This window comes from Dermacentor albipictus, chromosome 3, assembly GCF_038994185.2.
Source record: "Dermacentor albipictus isolate Rhodes 1998 colony chromosome 3, USDA_Dalb.pri_finalv2, whole genome shotgun sequence".
Lineage (NCBI taxonomy): Eukaryota > Metazoa > Arthropoda > Arachnida > Ixodida > Ixodidae > Dermacentor > Dermacentor albipictus.
In genome coordinates, this window is record NC_091823.1 from 140,933,754 (window position 1) to 140,950,427 (window position 16,674).

At 49.5% G+C, this 16,674-nt stretch overlaps 1 protein-coding gene and 1 non-coding gene across 2 annotated transcripts; both read right to left on the reverse strand.

Moving 5' to 3' along the window:
• Nucleotides 1-708: 708 nt before the first annotated feature.
• Nucleotides 709-1,662, reverse strand: LOC139057760 (uncharacterized). Its single transcript, XM_070536512.1, has one exon. It carries the CDS (start codon nucleotides 1,660-1,662, stop codon nucleotides 709-711), a length of 954 nt encoding a protein of 317 aa, XP_070392613.1.
• A 7,661-nt stretch (nucleotides 1,663-9,323) lies between these two features.
• TRNAG-GCC (transfer RNA glycine (anticodon GCC)) lies at nucleotides 9,324-9,394 on the reverse strand. Its single transcript has one exon. It is a non-coding gene; the product is annotated as a tRNA-Gly (tRNA).
• Between the last annotated feature and the right edge of the window lie 7,280 nt (nucleotides 9,395-16,674).

Here is a 16,674-nt window from a genome sequence, read left to right on the forward strand (position 1 = left end):
GTTGCCAGAAAGCACTCTTGGCATCAAGGACAGAGAAGACTGTTGAGCCATTCAGGCTTGCAAAAAGCTCTTCTGGTACTGGTATGCGGTAGTGTTGCCTTTTTAATGCTGCATTGAGGTTCCGTGGATCCAGGCACAAACGAACAGTTCCGTCTTTTTTGGTTATCACCACTATGTGATGGACCCATTCACTATGTTCTGACTCTCGCGTGATTATGCCATTCTTCTCCATGCGCTTCAGCTCTGCTTTGACCTTATCCTCGAGTGCACTAGGTACTCTGCGAGGAGCACAAACTGTCGGCACTGCACCTTCACGCAACTGGATGCTATAACGTCCCGGAAGCTGGCCGATTCCTTCAAATATGTCAGGGAAATCATTCAGTACTTCCTGAAACTGTTCTTGCAACACTGTGTCAGTGGACTTTGTCGTTGCTTGAAGGGTCTTCACACGGGAAAGCAAGTGCAGAGTTGAGCATGCAGCGGCCCCTAGTATCGGCTTGAGGGGCTCCTTCACCAGCAGAAATCTCAGACGGCACTCCCTGTTGTTTACCGCACAAGACAGTTCACATTCACTGTCTATTGGAAGCTGGTGGCCACTGTACGTAGTCACTTTAGCTGTGGTTGGTTTGGTTGCTGGTCTGCACGGCCACTGCTTGAACATATTTTCTGGAATTATGTTGACGTCCGAACCGGTGTCTAACTTGAATGTCACCTTGTGTCCATAACACTGACACGTTCGCTCCAGTCTGTTGCGTCGACATTGACACTGCACGTAGTCAAACAGCCCAAGTATAATTCCTCCTGCGAGTCTTGTTGTGGTTGCTCATGAAGCAGTCCGACTCGCGGTCGATGCGCTGGTGTCTGCCGACGTGACTGCTTGCACACGTGCGCGAAATGGCCAAGTTTGTCGCAGTTGTAACAGTTTTTGCCAAAAGCTGGGCACTGTTGTGGGGGATGCGAGGTTCCGCAGCGAGAACATTTACGATTAGACCTTTGGGACGAGCGATGAGGCTGCTGAGGCTTGTTGATACCTAGCGGACGACCAGTTGTCTTCGTGGGTTTCCGATTATACGTGTGAACGGCATTCACTTCTGGCTGCTGATCACTGGTTCCGATCTCTTGTACATGTTTCTTTGATATTTCCGCTGCCTTGCACGCTGAGACGATTTTTTCCAGAGTGAGGTCGCGCTCCCGAAAGAGCCGTTCGCGGAGAGCTCCATCGCGGATTCCAACCACCACGCGATCGCCGATGAGTCTGTCGCACTTGTCACCGAAGTCGCATTTCTGCGCCTGTCGTCGAAGGTCAGTAACAAAATCGTCAATGGACTGACCTGGCTTTTGTACCATCGAGTTGAACACCGCCGCTGCTTGTATGACGTTCTTGTACGGGCGATACAACTCGTCAAACTTGTCAAGTATGTATTCCACTGGGTCTGCGTCTTCGTTTCCGGCGGCAGGGTCTGGAGGGAACGTCTGCCCGATGCGACGAGCATGCGGGCCAAGTACATGAAGCAACAATGCCTTCCGCGCTGATTTAGGCTTAGTGTTGTACTCACAAGCCAGTTCATATATGGTGAATGCTTCCCGCCATTCTTCCCATGCGGTCTGAGGAGTGTCACCAGGTTCGAAGTGAGCCGGGGGCTGGATGAAAACGTTGGCCATTTTGTTGATTTCAGGCGTTGCGGGGACGATCTGCTTGCACTTCTGACACCATGTTATGTTGTTTGGGTTAGTTGCGTAGGGTTTCAAAGATGCGACGGCACGAAGCCGCGAGTGACAGACTCCATTTCTTGAGAACAACTGTGGCGGCCACGACTGGCCTAGCCTTTATTAAAAATGTCGGATTTGTAGGGGGCGCCAGGAGATACATAACACCGAGTTAGGTAGAACGTTATAAAGGAAATAAGGAAAAAAAATCAACGCCCAAGCACTCCGTACAGATGGTTAACCAGCGAAGCTGAAACGTGCGGCCCTGGTGTTTGTCACTGGGTCAATCCCGACGGTTCATTAAACGACGGCTTGGTAGGCTGCCGGATCATCAGCATACAGCTGCTGCTTGCGCTCGGCTGCACGAACCTGTTCTTGGGCTCGGCCTGCAGTATTAAGACGGCGTAGGCGAGCCCGTTCCCGGTTCTACTCGCGGCGTTGCTGATCAAAAGCTGCCTGCTCGTCAGGAGTACGTATGAAGCGTGGCCTAGCCATTTAAGAGCCGGAGAGAAACTGCTGCTCGCCTGCTCTGCTGTGACAGCAACGACGTCACTACTGGCGCAGCCATCCGCGCGCCTCTCTTTCGTTTTTTTTTATTGCATTCGCATGAGGCTGCGCCGGAGGAGTTTTCGGTATACAGGCCAAAGACCGACGTACGAATCGGCTAGCCATATACAGCTTCTCTGTAAAACATCGTGATCGAGCTAGTGTCTTATCTGCTGGTGTCTCGGCCGAAGTAACACGACGCGTTTGGCGTTAGTTGGAAACAAGCTGTGATAGCTGTTGTCTTAGCGTAGATAAAGTGCACGTATGTTTTTTTTTCCCGCAAAATATATCCCCACAAAAGCGTCTACCGCCGGTTCATTAGCGTTTGAGAATGTCAGTGCAAAGGTTTAAAGGTGCCTTTTGTTTCGTCCCAGCCATGTCTTTCTCTAATGAACAGAAGGAAAACATTATCTTTGCCTTGGGAGCTGTAAATAGTAACAAAATGAAGGCCGTAAATATATATCTGTCATGGAAGTGTGGCGGTAGACCAAACGCATCGACTATCATCAGAAATTATGAAAAACCTCAAACAAACCGGCAGCTGCCAGAAACAGCGGCGGAGGACTCCATCTTCGAGTCCCAGCCACGCATAGGTGTCATAGCATTTCATCAGCTCGGAGGATTCTAAAAGACGGCCTTTCACCCGTGCCACCCTAACCAGCACCAATGCTTGGAAGATAGGGAACTTTAGAATCGTGTAGATTTTTCGAATTGAGTACTCGCGAAAGCCGATGAGTCACCGAAGTTTTTGAGCTACGTCATGTGCACAGATGCAGCAAATTTTCAGAGAAACATCCAGGTAAATTTGCATAATGCACACTATTGGAGCGACTACAATGCACACTGAGTGAAGCGCAATCGGCACTATAGTACCAGTGATCGTTCAACGCGGGGTGCGGCATTTACGCCGGTACTATAATTAGTCCCATCTTCTTCGATCGCTCACTGACTGGACATGGTTACGTGGACGAAATCCTTGAAGAAGTGGTGGATGAGTTTCTAAGTGAAGTCCCGCTGTCACGTCTTCCCCTACTGTGGTATCAGCACGATGGGGCACCCGCACACAGCAGCAGCCGAGGACGAAACCGGCTGGATGCGACTTTTCATGCGCAATCAATAGAGCGGAAGGCATGGGCCTGCAAATTGCCCGGCTAGGTAACTTGACCTCTCTCGACTCGATTTATTTCTTTGGGGTTATGTGAAATATCGTGCTACTAGCTTACAGGATCGAGATGGACGTCCGATTAGCTCAAGACAAGGGTAACGGATGTCTGCTGTAGAATTCGAGCGTCCGTCATCAAGGAAGCCACTGCAGATGTGACAAAGCGGACTCAGAACTGCGTAGCCGCAGAAGCAGACCTATTCGAACACGTCCTCTGGGCAACAGCTGGTGTTCAACGGCGCTTACGAATTCATAGATAATAAGGACACACTGAAATTTGATGTAATTGTTTGTTTTCTGCACAGGCGTCTCGATTGCCGATTCGGCTCATTTAGAAGTGGTTATTTAATTTCTTGAACGCATCGGTTCTGCCTTTTCTCGACACGTGGGTTGCTTCCCGGGCTGTTTATTTCGATTTTCTTTTATGCCATGAACCCGTTTCTGCAGCACTTACACACTCTCATGAAAACTAAAACCGTCACTTTAATTTGGCTTTGGTTCGAAGTAAATTTCTGGCGCGAAATATAGCTGCGCGCGCACTCTGTCGATGCGGAGCGAGCAAAGTCGGGATAATGAAACATGCCATGCCTATTACATTGCTTTTCGCCTTTCGTGCTTGGTCAGAGTGGAGCTTCGGGCGCATTATCAATGGGTTTTTGTTATCACTGTGATCAGTCGGCCTTGAGAGACGGATAATAAGTGTAACGTAGAGAGGAAGGAACAGCTGCAAAGCCGCGAAACCTGCCGTTGGTGATCAAGGTGATGCGCTCTCTTCGGGTTTTCGACAGGCAGTGCAGTTGCTTTCAATCAGCTTATTTGAGGGCGCAGCTTTATGATGCGGGTGGAAGCTCAGTCACGTCGTATTTGCCATATCTCGTGGGGTTTATTTCCCAGCCGGAAAGAATTTCACGCAATTAGTACGTCGCTGAAAACACAGCAGTTAGATGTCATTTGGGGGTGCCTACAAATGCCTCATTGACACTTTGATAATTAGGACACTACTTCTCGAGTGGGATAATTAATTGCAATTTTCGAATTAAATTTCAGAAACGAAGTGATTACTGGCGGATACTCCGCGGTACTGGAAACAATGTGCATCTGGTTTTCTTCGGGTAACGCAACTGCTCTGTTTTTAAGTTTTGGTGCATGATAGTTAGGGCACCCTGTATAATTCACTGAGTAACAGAAATAAGGTCAAGCCGGATTCACTCCAACTCTGAATCAACAGCAGTCATGCGCAGGAGTGCTTATACTCGGACTCAAAGGGAAAAAAAATGACAGAGAGAGGCAGAGAGATTCGCCGGTGCACAGAGTGAACGAGGGGGTGCGACATAGTAAGTTTTGTAAGCGCGGAAGCTGCCGGCATGCTTCGGAAAAAGTGAGCTTGCATTGATAGGGGATAGTTGCATTGATAAGGCATATGAAACCCCTTGTAGCATAATCAGCACCACAAATGGAGCACGCGGAAACCGATTATTCGTACATTTCCTACACATGTTTTGAAGCTCGCACGTTCGCCGGTTCAAATCTGGCGTCACATTAATTGCGTGTTGCGACTTGCCGCCTGCAGAGGGGATGGGTGAGGGGGAGGGGGTGCAATTTAAAATGAACATCCCGCAGGGGCATCTGCGTCAGCAGGCATTTGGTGTGTTGCGACACCACGTACCCGAGCACGTGAGGGTTGGACCCTCTCGCGTGTAGCCGTGCACGGCTTAGCCCTGTATGGGGAAAGTGTGATCGGAGCGAAGCACTGATTCTTCCGACGAGGCTTCGTCATGTCACGTCATCGGTCGGAGAAAAACTGCGCACGGAATGACAAATGCGTGCACAAAACACAGAACAACACAAATATGTGGACAAGGGAAGGCGAGCTAGACGCCATCGGGCCAGCGCGCGAGCGCGATAGTGGCACAGCGGGTCCCAGATGAAAGGCTATATTATAGCGCTGCCTCACGGCCGCGAAGGCTTCCCGGATTTTTCGCTTCATGCGCATGTGACCCTTATTATTTATGTCTCTAATTTTGTGCATGTTTAAACACGATGCAACATTCCATTATTACAAATAACGACAGAACATGCGTATGACGCCTGTATTACTTTCCAGTGGTAGAATAATTAACTGCAATTAAACTACACCGTTTTAAAAATTTTCCATACGTCCTACAACACGGCCCCCATTTTATAGAAATCCAAACTTGCTACTACATTGGCCTCTCCCAGGGCACGGATAAATGATGCATATAACGTTCTGAAGCGCTTGTACGAAACTTTACAGTATGGACCAAATATCCGTAGCGGAGCGGGACGGCTATTTAGAAGTTTGACACTGCAAGCCTGAACGACGTGTTCTGGTTGCAAATATTCAGGCAAAATGCGTTCTTGCCAGTTTACGCAATGCATTTGATTTCTTTTCCATATAAATAAATGTGGTGCTTTCAACCTTATTGATACTATTGGGCGCCAGCTCCACTGCTGGAAAATCTGGCGCCGCCATTGGCGTGACATGGTATGTGGGATCACGTGGACACAGCAGCCGCTGCGTCAGCTGTTTCGAAAGCGCCGAAGCAAGCAAGAACGAAAATTCAGTCCCACCTGCGTTGCGGCTCTGATTAAGTGGGGAGATTTTCCCGTTTAGGGTGTGTGCTTGACAACACTTAACTTTTTCGTTACCACGCCTATTCATATCGATCACCGGTGATCGATGTTTTAAATCGCCGATTTCGACATGTTCGAGCCGTTTGTTATCCACTTAAGGCCATCCATAAGTTAGTACAGGCACTGCATTTTCAGAATTGGTTTAAATTTTCGCGCTGCGGCGATGTTGTGACTTTGACGTACCTTTTTTGCGAACTAATATGCGTATGTTGTGGCGAAAAGAAGTGTGACTGTCGACTTCTGCCGCGCTCGAGAAAAAAGCATGCCGCTCACGATTAAGCCGTGCTAGCATCAAAATTTTGTAATCAAATGACTCACAGCAAGTCAAGAATTAAATTATATCACCGACTTTGCCGTCGAACAGTGCTGAACGGTGATAATTATCTGAAACTGACGCCAGCTGTTCACTAGTGAGCTTTGGTTCGGAGTCCGAGTCGTTTTATTCCGCCAAAGTGTATTTCTGAAGGTCCACCACATGTTGTAGGGATCGAGGTACCTTCCCGCGCCTCGTCCCCCAGCTCGCGCGTTGTGCTTAGCTCAATCTTCGGGAAGCGTTGGGAACCGCCGCCGTAACGGCAACATGGCGGACACGGCTAGCGTACCGGAGCTAATTTCCCGCGCAAACCGCGCTTCTCTCTCCCCGGCTCGAATCACCGCGCGAGCAAGTGTCACCGTGACGAGCCGTGATTGGCCTCCCGAGTGGCGGCTCCCAGGCGCCCTCTCCACCCGAGCTCTCTTCTGCTGAACGCTTCATCACCGCGGCAGATGTTCACAGGCCCGCAACGGGTCGGCTACACGGGACCGCGTAGTTTTCGACACTGTTAGGGAAGCCGTTCACATCACTGGTGAACAGGCTACTCAGTGAAGGGACTTTGTCAGCGTCTCAACGAGAGGGGCCAATCACTATCCTTTGTACGGACGAATCGAGAAGCTCCGATCTGAGAGCATGCCGTCCAATCACACTTCTGAACTGCGATTATAAACTCATAGCAAAGTGCCGGTGTATGCGACTCACGCCAGTACTTAATGGTATTTTGGGTTCATACCAGGCATGTTGTGTCCCGGGGAGCTCCACTCAGCTTCACGGTCTAGCAGTGAGGGACCTTCTCCTGTGGGCAAATACCAGGAAACTTCCAGGCATTCTTTGCTCATTCGCTCATGACAAGGCTTTCGATATTATTAGCCATAGGTTCCTTTTCCGTGTTCTGGAAGAGGCTGGTTTTAGTATGGGTTTTCGGCAGATGGTACAAGCTTTGTATTCTCGACCGACTTCTGCTGTTCTCATACGGGATCGCGTCTTGGAGACGTTCATTGTGGGACGTGGTGAACGGCAGGGGCACTCTCTCTCACCTGCCCTCTACGTACTTGCTTTTGAACCGCTCTGCAGAAGTTGTCCTGTGACAGTAGGGTCGGCAGGTTCCTACTCCCACACGCTGATTCCCTAAATTCCCCTCCGGTTGCACTCTTTGCCCATGCTGATGACTTGTACGTTGTCGTCCCGGACGAGGCATCAGCTTCAGCGTCTTGGAGGTCATGGGCAGTTACTGCAGGGCGAGCGGTGCAAGGTTGAATAGGTCGAAAAGTGCAGCCATTTACTTTAACACCACTCCGTACAGTCCGCAGCCCGTCATGGTCTCACCGTGAAAACGCGGTTGCGCATTCTAGGTTTCCAATTCAAACCAGACGGTCCCTCTCCTGAAACCTGCCAACAGGCTAAGGAGAAGCTTGAAACCGGGATTCAGGAATTCAGCGCGTTGTCATGCCCATTGACTGCTCGAGTGACAATTCTTCACTCACTTCTATTTTCCTTCCTGACGTATGCGGCGTGTGTGTCTTTTGTTCCAACCCGAACCAAGCTTATCTTGGAGAGGGTCCTCTTTCGCTTCCCCTGAATAAGGACAACATGGTTGTGTAGCTAGACAGGTGCTCAAGTTGTCCAGGGATAAGGGAGGACTCGGAATTCCTGACCTGGGCATCGTGGCTACTGCATTACACGTCAGGTGGACCCAGGTCGCTCTTAACTCGGATATGCTCCCAACTCGAAGATTTACTTCCTTTTTTCTTAGCGCCCGACTCCGCTTGTTTTCGCAGAGCACATTTTCCCACTGTGTGCCTCGCTCAGGTTCTCTGTCCATCATTCATGCGGCGGCTGCCAATTCTCTGGTAAGCCTCCGCAAGGCTCACCCCGGCATCGACGTAGTTTCAACTCCAATCCAAGAACTAATCGATATACTCACCCCAGGTCTCCCACTGCATTGCCAAAGGTACGATCTGTCCATCCACAGGCCAAACTGGAAGCTCATTACCGCCAGTTTCTTCGACGCTAGGCGAGCTACGTTCATGTACCGCCTGGCGCGAGGATGCCTGCCATTGAGTTACAGGCCCTTCACAGCCGTTTCGACTCGTGGAGTGTACCCTTTTTGTGTGTTCGTGAGGACTCGGTTCATATCTTTGCGTAGTGTTTGCTTCCTGCAGCTCTTCTCCAAAGGATTGCTAGTCTCTTTAAGCTCCCAGGTGTTCCATATCAGATTGTCCGATTTTTGCTCCCTTTGCCTAAATAGGCGATAAACCAGTTCGTGCCAAGTTTGGTTGGCACGCTGTGATGCAATTTTCGGGGGACGGGCGCCTGGCCTTCACGAAGTGCTTGCGAAAGCACGGAAGGAGGTCTGTTCCATCTCACCCGGGAGCGGCATCGCTTGGGCTACAAGAAGTTCCTCGAAGTGTGTGCTCGTCCTGCCATGATTTTTAATGAGTCAGGTGGAAGTTATGCTGCATGCTCCTAAGGTCGCTCGACTCGGCCGTGGGTGCCAATCGATCTACGGGGTTTCGTTTGGCTCAGGAACCTAGAGCCGGAACCGGTCGTGGCGCACCGTCATGCGGTCGCGCTGCTCCGCAGATGACTTTGTCTCCATGGTTGTACGTTTCGACCTGTTTTTCGTTAAGGCAGTCGGAGAGTCAGGCAGGCTTGTGTCCTGTAAGACCGACATGGCTGTTTGTGTGTTGAGTGCAGTAACTGCGTTTAAAACAATACGTCCTGTAGGTAGCCGAGGCAAAATTATCTAGTAATCCTTATCTTCTTCCGTCGAAAGACTGTTGCCGCGGCTAACAGCCGCTCCATTGGAGCCCATGATCCCGCGATCCGTTTAGCTCGGGAACCGGAAGCAGAATGACTGAACCACCGACGCGCTGCGGCTGTTTCGTATACACAGTCTGGATCATTCCACTTCATCCACAGCTCCTTTCAAAAATGAACTGCGTCGGCCGGGAATCGAACCCGGGCCACCCGCGTGGCAGGCGAGTATTCTACCACTGAACCGCCGACTTTTTTTTTTAAAATTAAAGCCGGTCTTTGACATAACACAGAAAATACAAATATTACACACATCTCAGAAATGCAAAACAGCGAAAAAGAAATTACAGTAATGCCATCCGTCCGTATAAGATCGGCGTTGTCAAATTAAAATTCCTTCATGGCTGTGAGAGCTTCTAGCCTCGACAGCCAATCCGGTGCACATTCTTGCATTTTCTGTACGTCAACAAACCGCGACATACATTCTCTGAAATATATGTGAACCGGCCGTGCGTCGGGATCGCAGTGGTATCCAGCCATTCGAGACCGCCATATACAGTGGAGAGCATTCAACATAATGAAGTCATATGGGACGCCGTCTTCATCCTTAATATGCAGATACCTGATCCCTTGGGGGTTTACAGGTAATTCTTTCTTCAGGGTTCGCTGCAAGACATCCCAAAAGAACACAGCAGCCCAGCGGTGCAAGAACACGTGATCTATGGTTTCGGGCTTCTTGCAGATCAAGCAGTGAGAACCCCACGGTACGAGACAGCCTCGTTCTTCCATAAACGTCTTCACGGACAGGGTTCCAGTGTGGAGCTTAAAAAAAAGGATTTTACCCCTGGTGGCACCTGCATGCGTTTCACCCGTTTAAGAACGTCCTGTCCTTGCCCTCCACTGTATATGGCTCTGCATAGCGGCAATGGGAATACAATATCACACACATCTTTATACAGCGTTTTCCTTTTCACTTGACATGGGTAATCATTTGAAAACCGAACATTAAGGAAGCGGACACTGTCGGCAACTTCCTTAAGATAGCCACGAAGAGTTCCATTCATGCTTGCCGTTGTGACAACATGTGCCGGCAATGTGTTGCTTAATCTGAGCTGACATACGGTGCGAAGAAAAGGATCGCGCACATCGCGGAAAAAGAAAAATCGGTTGAGCAGTTGTCGAACAAAAAGATGGGCTAATCCCACACCTCCGTCTTTCACTCTTCTAAACAAATTTGTTCGGCTGCACCTTTCCCATGTTGAACCCCATATGAAAACCGCAAACACTCTGTGCAGCCTTTGCACGTTTAGTCTAGAACAATACAACGTTTGCATAACATAGTATAACTTGGCAATTAAAAAGATCTTACACACTGTCGCTCTTGCGAAAACAGCTTAGTACCTTTCCATTTGTCTGCTTTTTCTTTGACGTCACTTGTTTGGTTCCTCCAATATTCATCACTGCTATTGTACCTGTCTAGGGGAACACTGAGATACCTCATCGGAGTTTTCATCCAGCTCACACTCGCGAAATAGTCCGGTGCGGAAAGCCAGTCCCCGTGCCACAGCCCAAGGGATTTGCTCCAATTTACTCTGCTACCCGTGACTTCACAGAAATGATTTACTACAGATATTGCTTCGGTTACACTTGGTTTATCTGTGCAACACACTGCAATGTCGTCTGCATACGCCAGTAGCTTCACTTCTGTCGCTGCCAATCTAAAACCACGTATTTTGTCATTTTCATTTATTGCCACACACATGGCCTCTATATAAATAGCAAACAGAAGTGGACTGAGGGGACAGCCTTGGCGCACTGAACGCATAATATTAATGGGGGCCCCCAGTGACTTATTACCAATTAATCTGGTTGTGTAATTCTTGTACGCCAAGGCCACGCCTTCAGTGATGACGGAACCGACATTAACGAGATCAAAGGTGGCAAACAAAATAACATGCGCGACACAATCGAAAGCTTTCTCGAGATCGAGCTGAAGAACTGCAACGCCACCTCCGGTGACGTCACAGCACTCGAGAACACATCGCATCTTATGAATGTTATGGTGTCTTCGACTGGTCGCCTGTATGCCCCGAAGCAGAGTCGGGTTGATCGCGCGTTTCCCGAGCTCAAGGGTAGAGGACAAGCGCGCAAGCCGAACGTGCGACTCACTCTTGGAGGAGGAAATTGCCGATGCGAAACCACGTGACTACTGCCAACGTCCGATGATTCGCCTATCCAAAGCTCCCGGCGCTGCCGGAAAAACCGGTGGACGTGCCGGCGGGACGAGCGTTCGTCGAGACGCCAGCATGCAGTGGCCTAGGTTGCCAAGGTTACGGTTGACCGTCGCCAACAGCAGCGACGCGGCGCTGCGATGACGTTTCAATCTCGATGACTGCTCCGACGACAGTGCTCGGAGCGCCTCAGAGCGCTCCAAGATGGAGGAGAGCAATCTACAAGAACCAGCCGAACGTAGGGCGCGCACCCTCTTTCAACCAGCCGAAGACAACGCCGCTCGCGAGAGCGCTCTAGAGCGCTCAGGAACGACCAGCCGAAGATCGCATTAGAAAAATTGTTCGCCCTCTGATGCCACAAGTTTGATGGTCTCCGACTATTTCTTTGATGACGCCTTGGAGTCTGGTAGCTAAAATCTTCATAAATATCTTGTAATCAACATTTGTTAGTGATATTGGCCTATAGCACGACACTAATTTTAGTTTATCTATTTGATCGCTCTTAGGTATTAGTATGGTGTGCGCTTTTCCAAAGGAAGGGGGCAAACATTTCTGCTGATACGCGTCATTAAATACCTCTGCCAACAATGGAGCCAATTCTCTCTTAAACGCCTTATACCACCCAGCGCAGAGGCCGTCAGGTCCAGGCGACTTACCAAGGTTCAAATCGTCGATTGCCTTTTCTACTTCCCCCTCAGTTACTCTGGCTTCTAATCGTTCTTTGGTATCATCACTTATTCGCGGCATGAGATTAAGAAAATCCGCTTTGAAACCCCCTACATTCGCAGCCTGAAATGCAAAGAGTGACTGGTAGTACTCGAAGAAGGCGCCCCCAATGCTCTCACTGTCTTCAACGACAGTCCCGTTCATTAGAATTTTATCGATGTGGTTTCGCCGTCCGTGCGCCTTCTCAAGACCCAGCGCCCTTTTAGTGGGCGTCTCCCCTGCCGCTAGTGCATGTGCTCGCGCACGCACGATGGCGCCTTGATAACGCTCTTTGTCGAACTGTTCAAGTTTTTCCTTGATGTTTCGCACGTCGTCTTTATATGTACCAGGCTCTCTACACTCAAGCGTTATCAGCTGCTCAAGCAGTCTTCTTTAGCCCTTTTCTTTCGTTTCCTTCTCGCATTTTATGCAACTCGATCTTTCTATGGCTTTAATTTTAACCTTCTGTTTAAAACATTCCCACTTCTCCGTTATTGTTTCCGTTGCATCATCGAATACTTCGTTAACCGCATCCATTACTGCTTTTACAAAGCACTGATCACTTAGTAGCAGGTCATTCATTTTCCACAGATCCCAATTAAGAGCATGTTTCGTTTTCACTATACCTATGTGACATTTCACGAGCCAGTGGTCCGAAAACGACACGGGCACTACACAATAACTGTGGCATATTGGAATCGTGTCCAACGATATGTACATTCGATCCAGTCTTGCATGACTACTGCCTTGAAAACGAGTAAAAGACACTTCACGCCCCCCTTCCAGACAATCGAAAACATCGTCAAGTTCATTTTCACCTATTAGTTTTGATAATACGCTGCAACTTTTGTCCCGCACACCGGCATTATTCACTCGGTCTCTGGCATTCAACACACAGTTAAAATCCCCTAACAGAATAACGCGCTTATCACAATGGACATGATTAGAAAGGTTAGAAAAAAACAAGACACGCTCCTCCACTGAATTCTGAGCGTACACACATATGACGCTGAATTCAACATTACCTATCAAAACATCGCAGAAAACAATCCTTCCAGATTCGCAGGAAAATACACTTTGAATCTGCAGTCCAGGTAGCTTCTTGACGAACAGAATGCAACCACCGGACGTGCCTACCGCATGGCTAACCACCGCAAAATATCTGTGCGTGAATCGTCGCACCATGCTCCCGGTCTGCTCCTCTCCATCAACCTTAGTCTCTTGGACGGCTAGTACGTCTTGGTTGTGGTCAGTGATCAACCGTAGGACCTGACTTTGCCTACGACTAGCCGCCAACCCTCGCACGTTCAATGTTGCAATAATAAGGGACGGTATATCTCAGCCATCTTAAGCTAGCGAGAAAAGCAGGCCCGGAGCATGGTGCTTACCGTTAAGGACTAGCCCTCGGCTAGCCGCCTCCGGGACCTCCCGGCTTGTTCGTGTCGTTAGGCGAGACCATTTTGCCCACAGGCTACCTTTCAGGTGGTACATTAGGCTTTGGCTTGTAGCCCATCCGTCTTCCTTGTGGCGTCTTCGTCGGCGGCCCCTCGCTGGTGCTGGTGGCACCACCGTCCCTGTCCTTGGTATCGTCGTGGGGGCGTGTGACTGGGGCACCAGGAGTCCCAGTCCGCTCATCGTCGTTGACTTCCTTGTCCTGCAGCATTGCCGTCGTGTCGTTGTCGGGTGCGTCTTCGTTAACGCCCCCCGTAGCAAGGCTCACTGCAGGCAGGACCTGCACCGGTTTGTCTGTCTTTTCGTCAGCCTCAGCCACCATGCCTTCAGCACCGGTGGTAGATGACCCTCTGAGTGTCCCTGTCGAAACCGAGTCTCCGGTTCCTTTGGCGGCGTCTTCCGTCTCGACCACGTCCATGACGTGTTCAGCCGCAACGTCCCTCGCTGCTGGTCCTGTCACGGCGGCGCAGGATTTGACGCAGTCAGCGTCAACGTGCCCGAAAAGTTTGCACCTGGAACAGCGCGGGACTTTGCAGTCTCGGCGGACGTGCCCCGTGCCTTGGCAGCGCAGGCACTGCATGGGTCGACCGGGCACGACCACCAAGGCCAACTCTCCGCCGACGCGGACCTGATGAGGGAGATCCGTTCTTTAACTTGAGGAGCACCGTCCGGGTGGTCGACGTCTTGTTTCCCATGCCTTCGACTCGCCACCGCTCTCGGCTCACCTCCTCCACCTTGCCGAAAGCCGCGAACGCTGTCCGGACGTCCTCGTCGGCAACGCCGTGCAGCAGCCAGTGAAGCCTAAGCTTCACCTCCTGGTCCTGCGGGTCCACGATGACGCACCGTCGTCCCTTCACTTGCAGGTCCTTTAGAGAAACTAGTCTTTTCGTCGCAGTCGCATCATTCAGGGTCACCGCCCAGACATGGTTTATCTGGTACGCCCCTATGCATACCACGTCCGGTAAGATGCCCGTCGGCAGTAGGGCGTCCCTGAAATCTTCGACCTTGTATGGTCTCGCACGCACATCACCGTGCAAAAACACGGTGTTAATCGCAACTCGTCCTTTAGGCAGTTGAGGCAAAATGAACGGATATTCCTTATCATCTTCCGTAATCCTGTTTCCGCGACCAAAAGTGGCCGCTGTCACTGCCCCGGCAGAGGCCATGACCCTACGATCCGAACAGCTCGGCTGCCGGATGCAGAATGACCACTGAACCGCCGACGCTTTTTTTTTCTTTATTGCCAGAAGTTTCACCAAGCTAACACAAAGGGCATCATTTCTTGAAATAAGGTAAGCGATACATAAATATACACGAACACACATTCAACTTTGTGCGCATGCATTTTGTGCGGTCAGTCACATTGTGGCTGGCCATGTCAAGTTTAAAATTCCTTTACTGTGGCGAGGGGCTCAATCCTCGCCAGCCAATCCGGAGGACATTCTTGTTCTTCAATTACAGCAATGAACTTGGAAATAGCTTCCCGGAAGAGCAGCCACGCAGGCCGGCTGTCGGGCTCACAAAAGAAACCGGCCATTCTAGCACTCCATAAACAGTGGAGGCCCATTAGCATAATTAAGTCCAATGGCATGCCGTCCTCATTTTCTACCGTCGAAAATCTAATACATAATGGGCTTAAAGGCAATTCTTTCTGTAGTGTTCTTTTAAGAACGTCCCAAACGAAAACCCCTGCCCAACAATGCAAAAAAAAACATGGTCAATTGTTTCTAATTGTTTACATATAAGGCAGTTTGCTCACCATGGTAAATAAAAACCCTTCTCTTGTAAAAAGGCCCGTACCGGCAAAGTTCCGGTATGCAACTTAAAGAAGAAGAATTTAGTGCTTGGCTGCACCTGCATTTTCTTAGCACGCTTTAACACGTCGTTTCCCTGTCCTCCACTGTTTATGGCTCTGTACATCGGAATCGGCATAATCATGTAAACTACATCCCTGTACAATTTCTTCCGCGACACCGAAAAGAGATAATCATTAGAAAAACGTACGGACAGAAAACGGACACTGTCAACGACTTCCCTTAGGTACCCTCGAAGAGCACCAGGCATACTTAAATTGCAGACCACGTACATCGGCAGATGCTTGCTCAGTCGTAACTGGCACATTGTGCGCAGAAAGGGGTCATGCACGTCTCGGAAGAAAGAAAACCGGTTTACTAGCTGCTTCACAAAAAAGATGTGACAGGCCTAAGCACCCGTCCTTGACTCTCCTAAACAAGTTCGTGCGGCTGCACCTCTCCCATTTTGATGCCCAAAATGAACACAGCCAAATTTCTATGGAACCTTTGCACATTTAAACGAGAGCAACAGAAAACTTGCATAACGTACCATATTTTGCTTATTAAAAACAAGTTACATACAGTAGCTCTCGCAAACATCGAGAGATGAGCACCTTTCCAATTTGTTGTTTTTTCCTTGAGTCGTTTGGCCTCTTCTAGCCAATAGTCCTCATTCCGCCGGTAATGTTCGAGCGGAACGCACAAGTATTTAGCTGGCGCTTTAATACATCTAATGTTGGCGAACATTTCCGGTGTTGACTGCCATTCATTATGCCAAAAACCGAAACACTTATTCCAATTTGCAAAGCTCCCTGTTGTGTTTCCGAAATGTTAGCAATGGTTGTTACCTCTGTAATGCTTTCTTTAGTTGTACAGCACACCGCTACATCGTCTGCATATGTCTGGAGTTTCACTTCGGCTTCCATGAGTTTGAAGCACTTTATGCTACTGTTTTGAATGATTGCCAAACAAAAGCTTTCTAGATAGATGGCAAACAAAAGCGGGCTGAGAGTACACCCCTGACGCACGGAACGCTCTATCTTAATGGGAGGCCCCAGTGTCTTATTAATAATCAGCCGGGTTGAGCAGTTCCGGTGCGCCAGAGCTACCCCATCAGCGATGATTGATTCTACATTCACGTGCTCAAGAACTAATAACAAGATTTCGTGTGGGACAAAATCAAAGGCTTTTTCTAAATCTATCTGCAGGGTGGCAACGGCATATTGAAAACCGTCACAGCATTCCAAGACGCCTCTCATCGTGTGTACATTTGCGCAATAGTGCGTCCCTTATGCCACAAGTCTGGTGTGGTCCTACAAGATCCTTAATTATTGACGGTAATCGGCTTGCAAG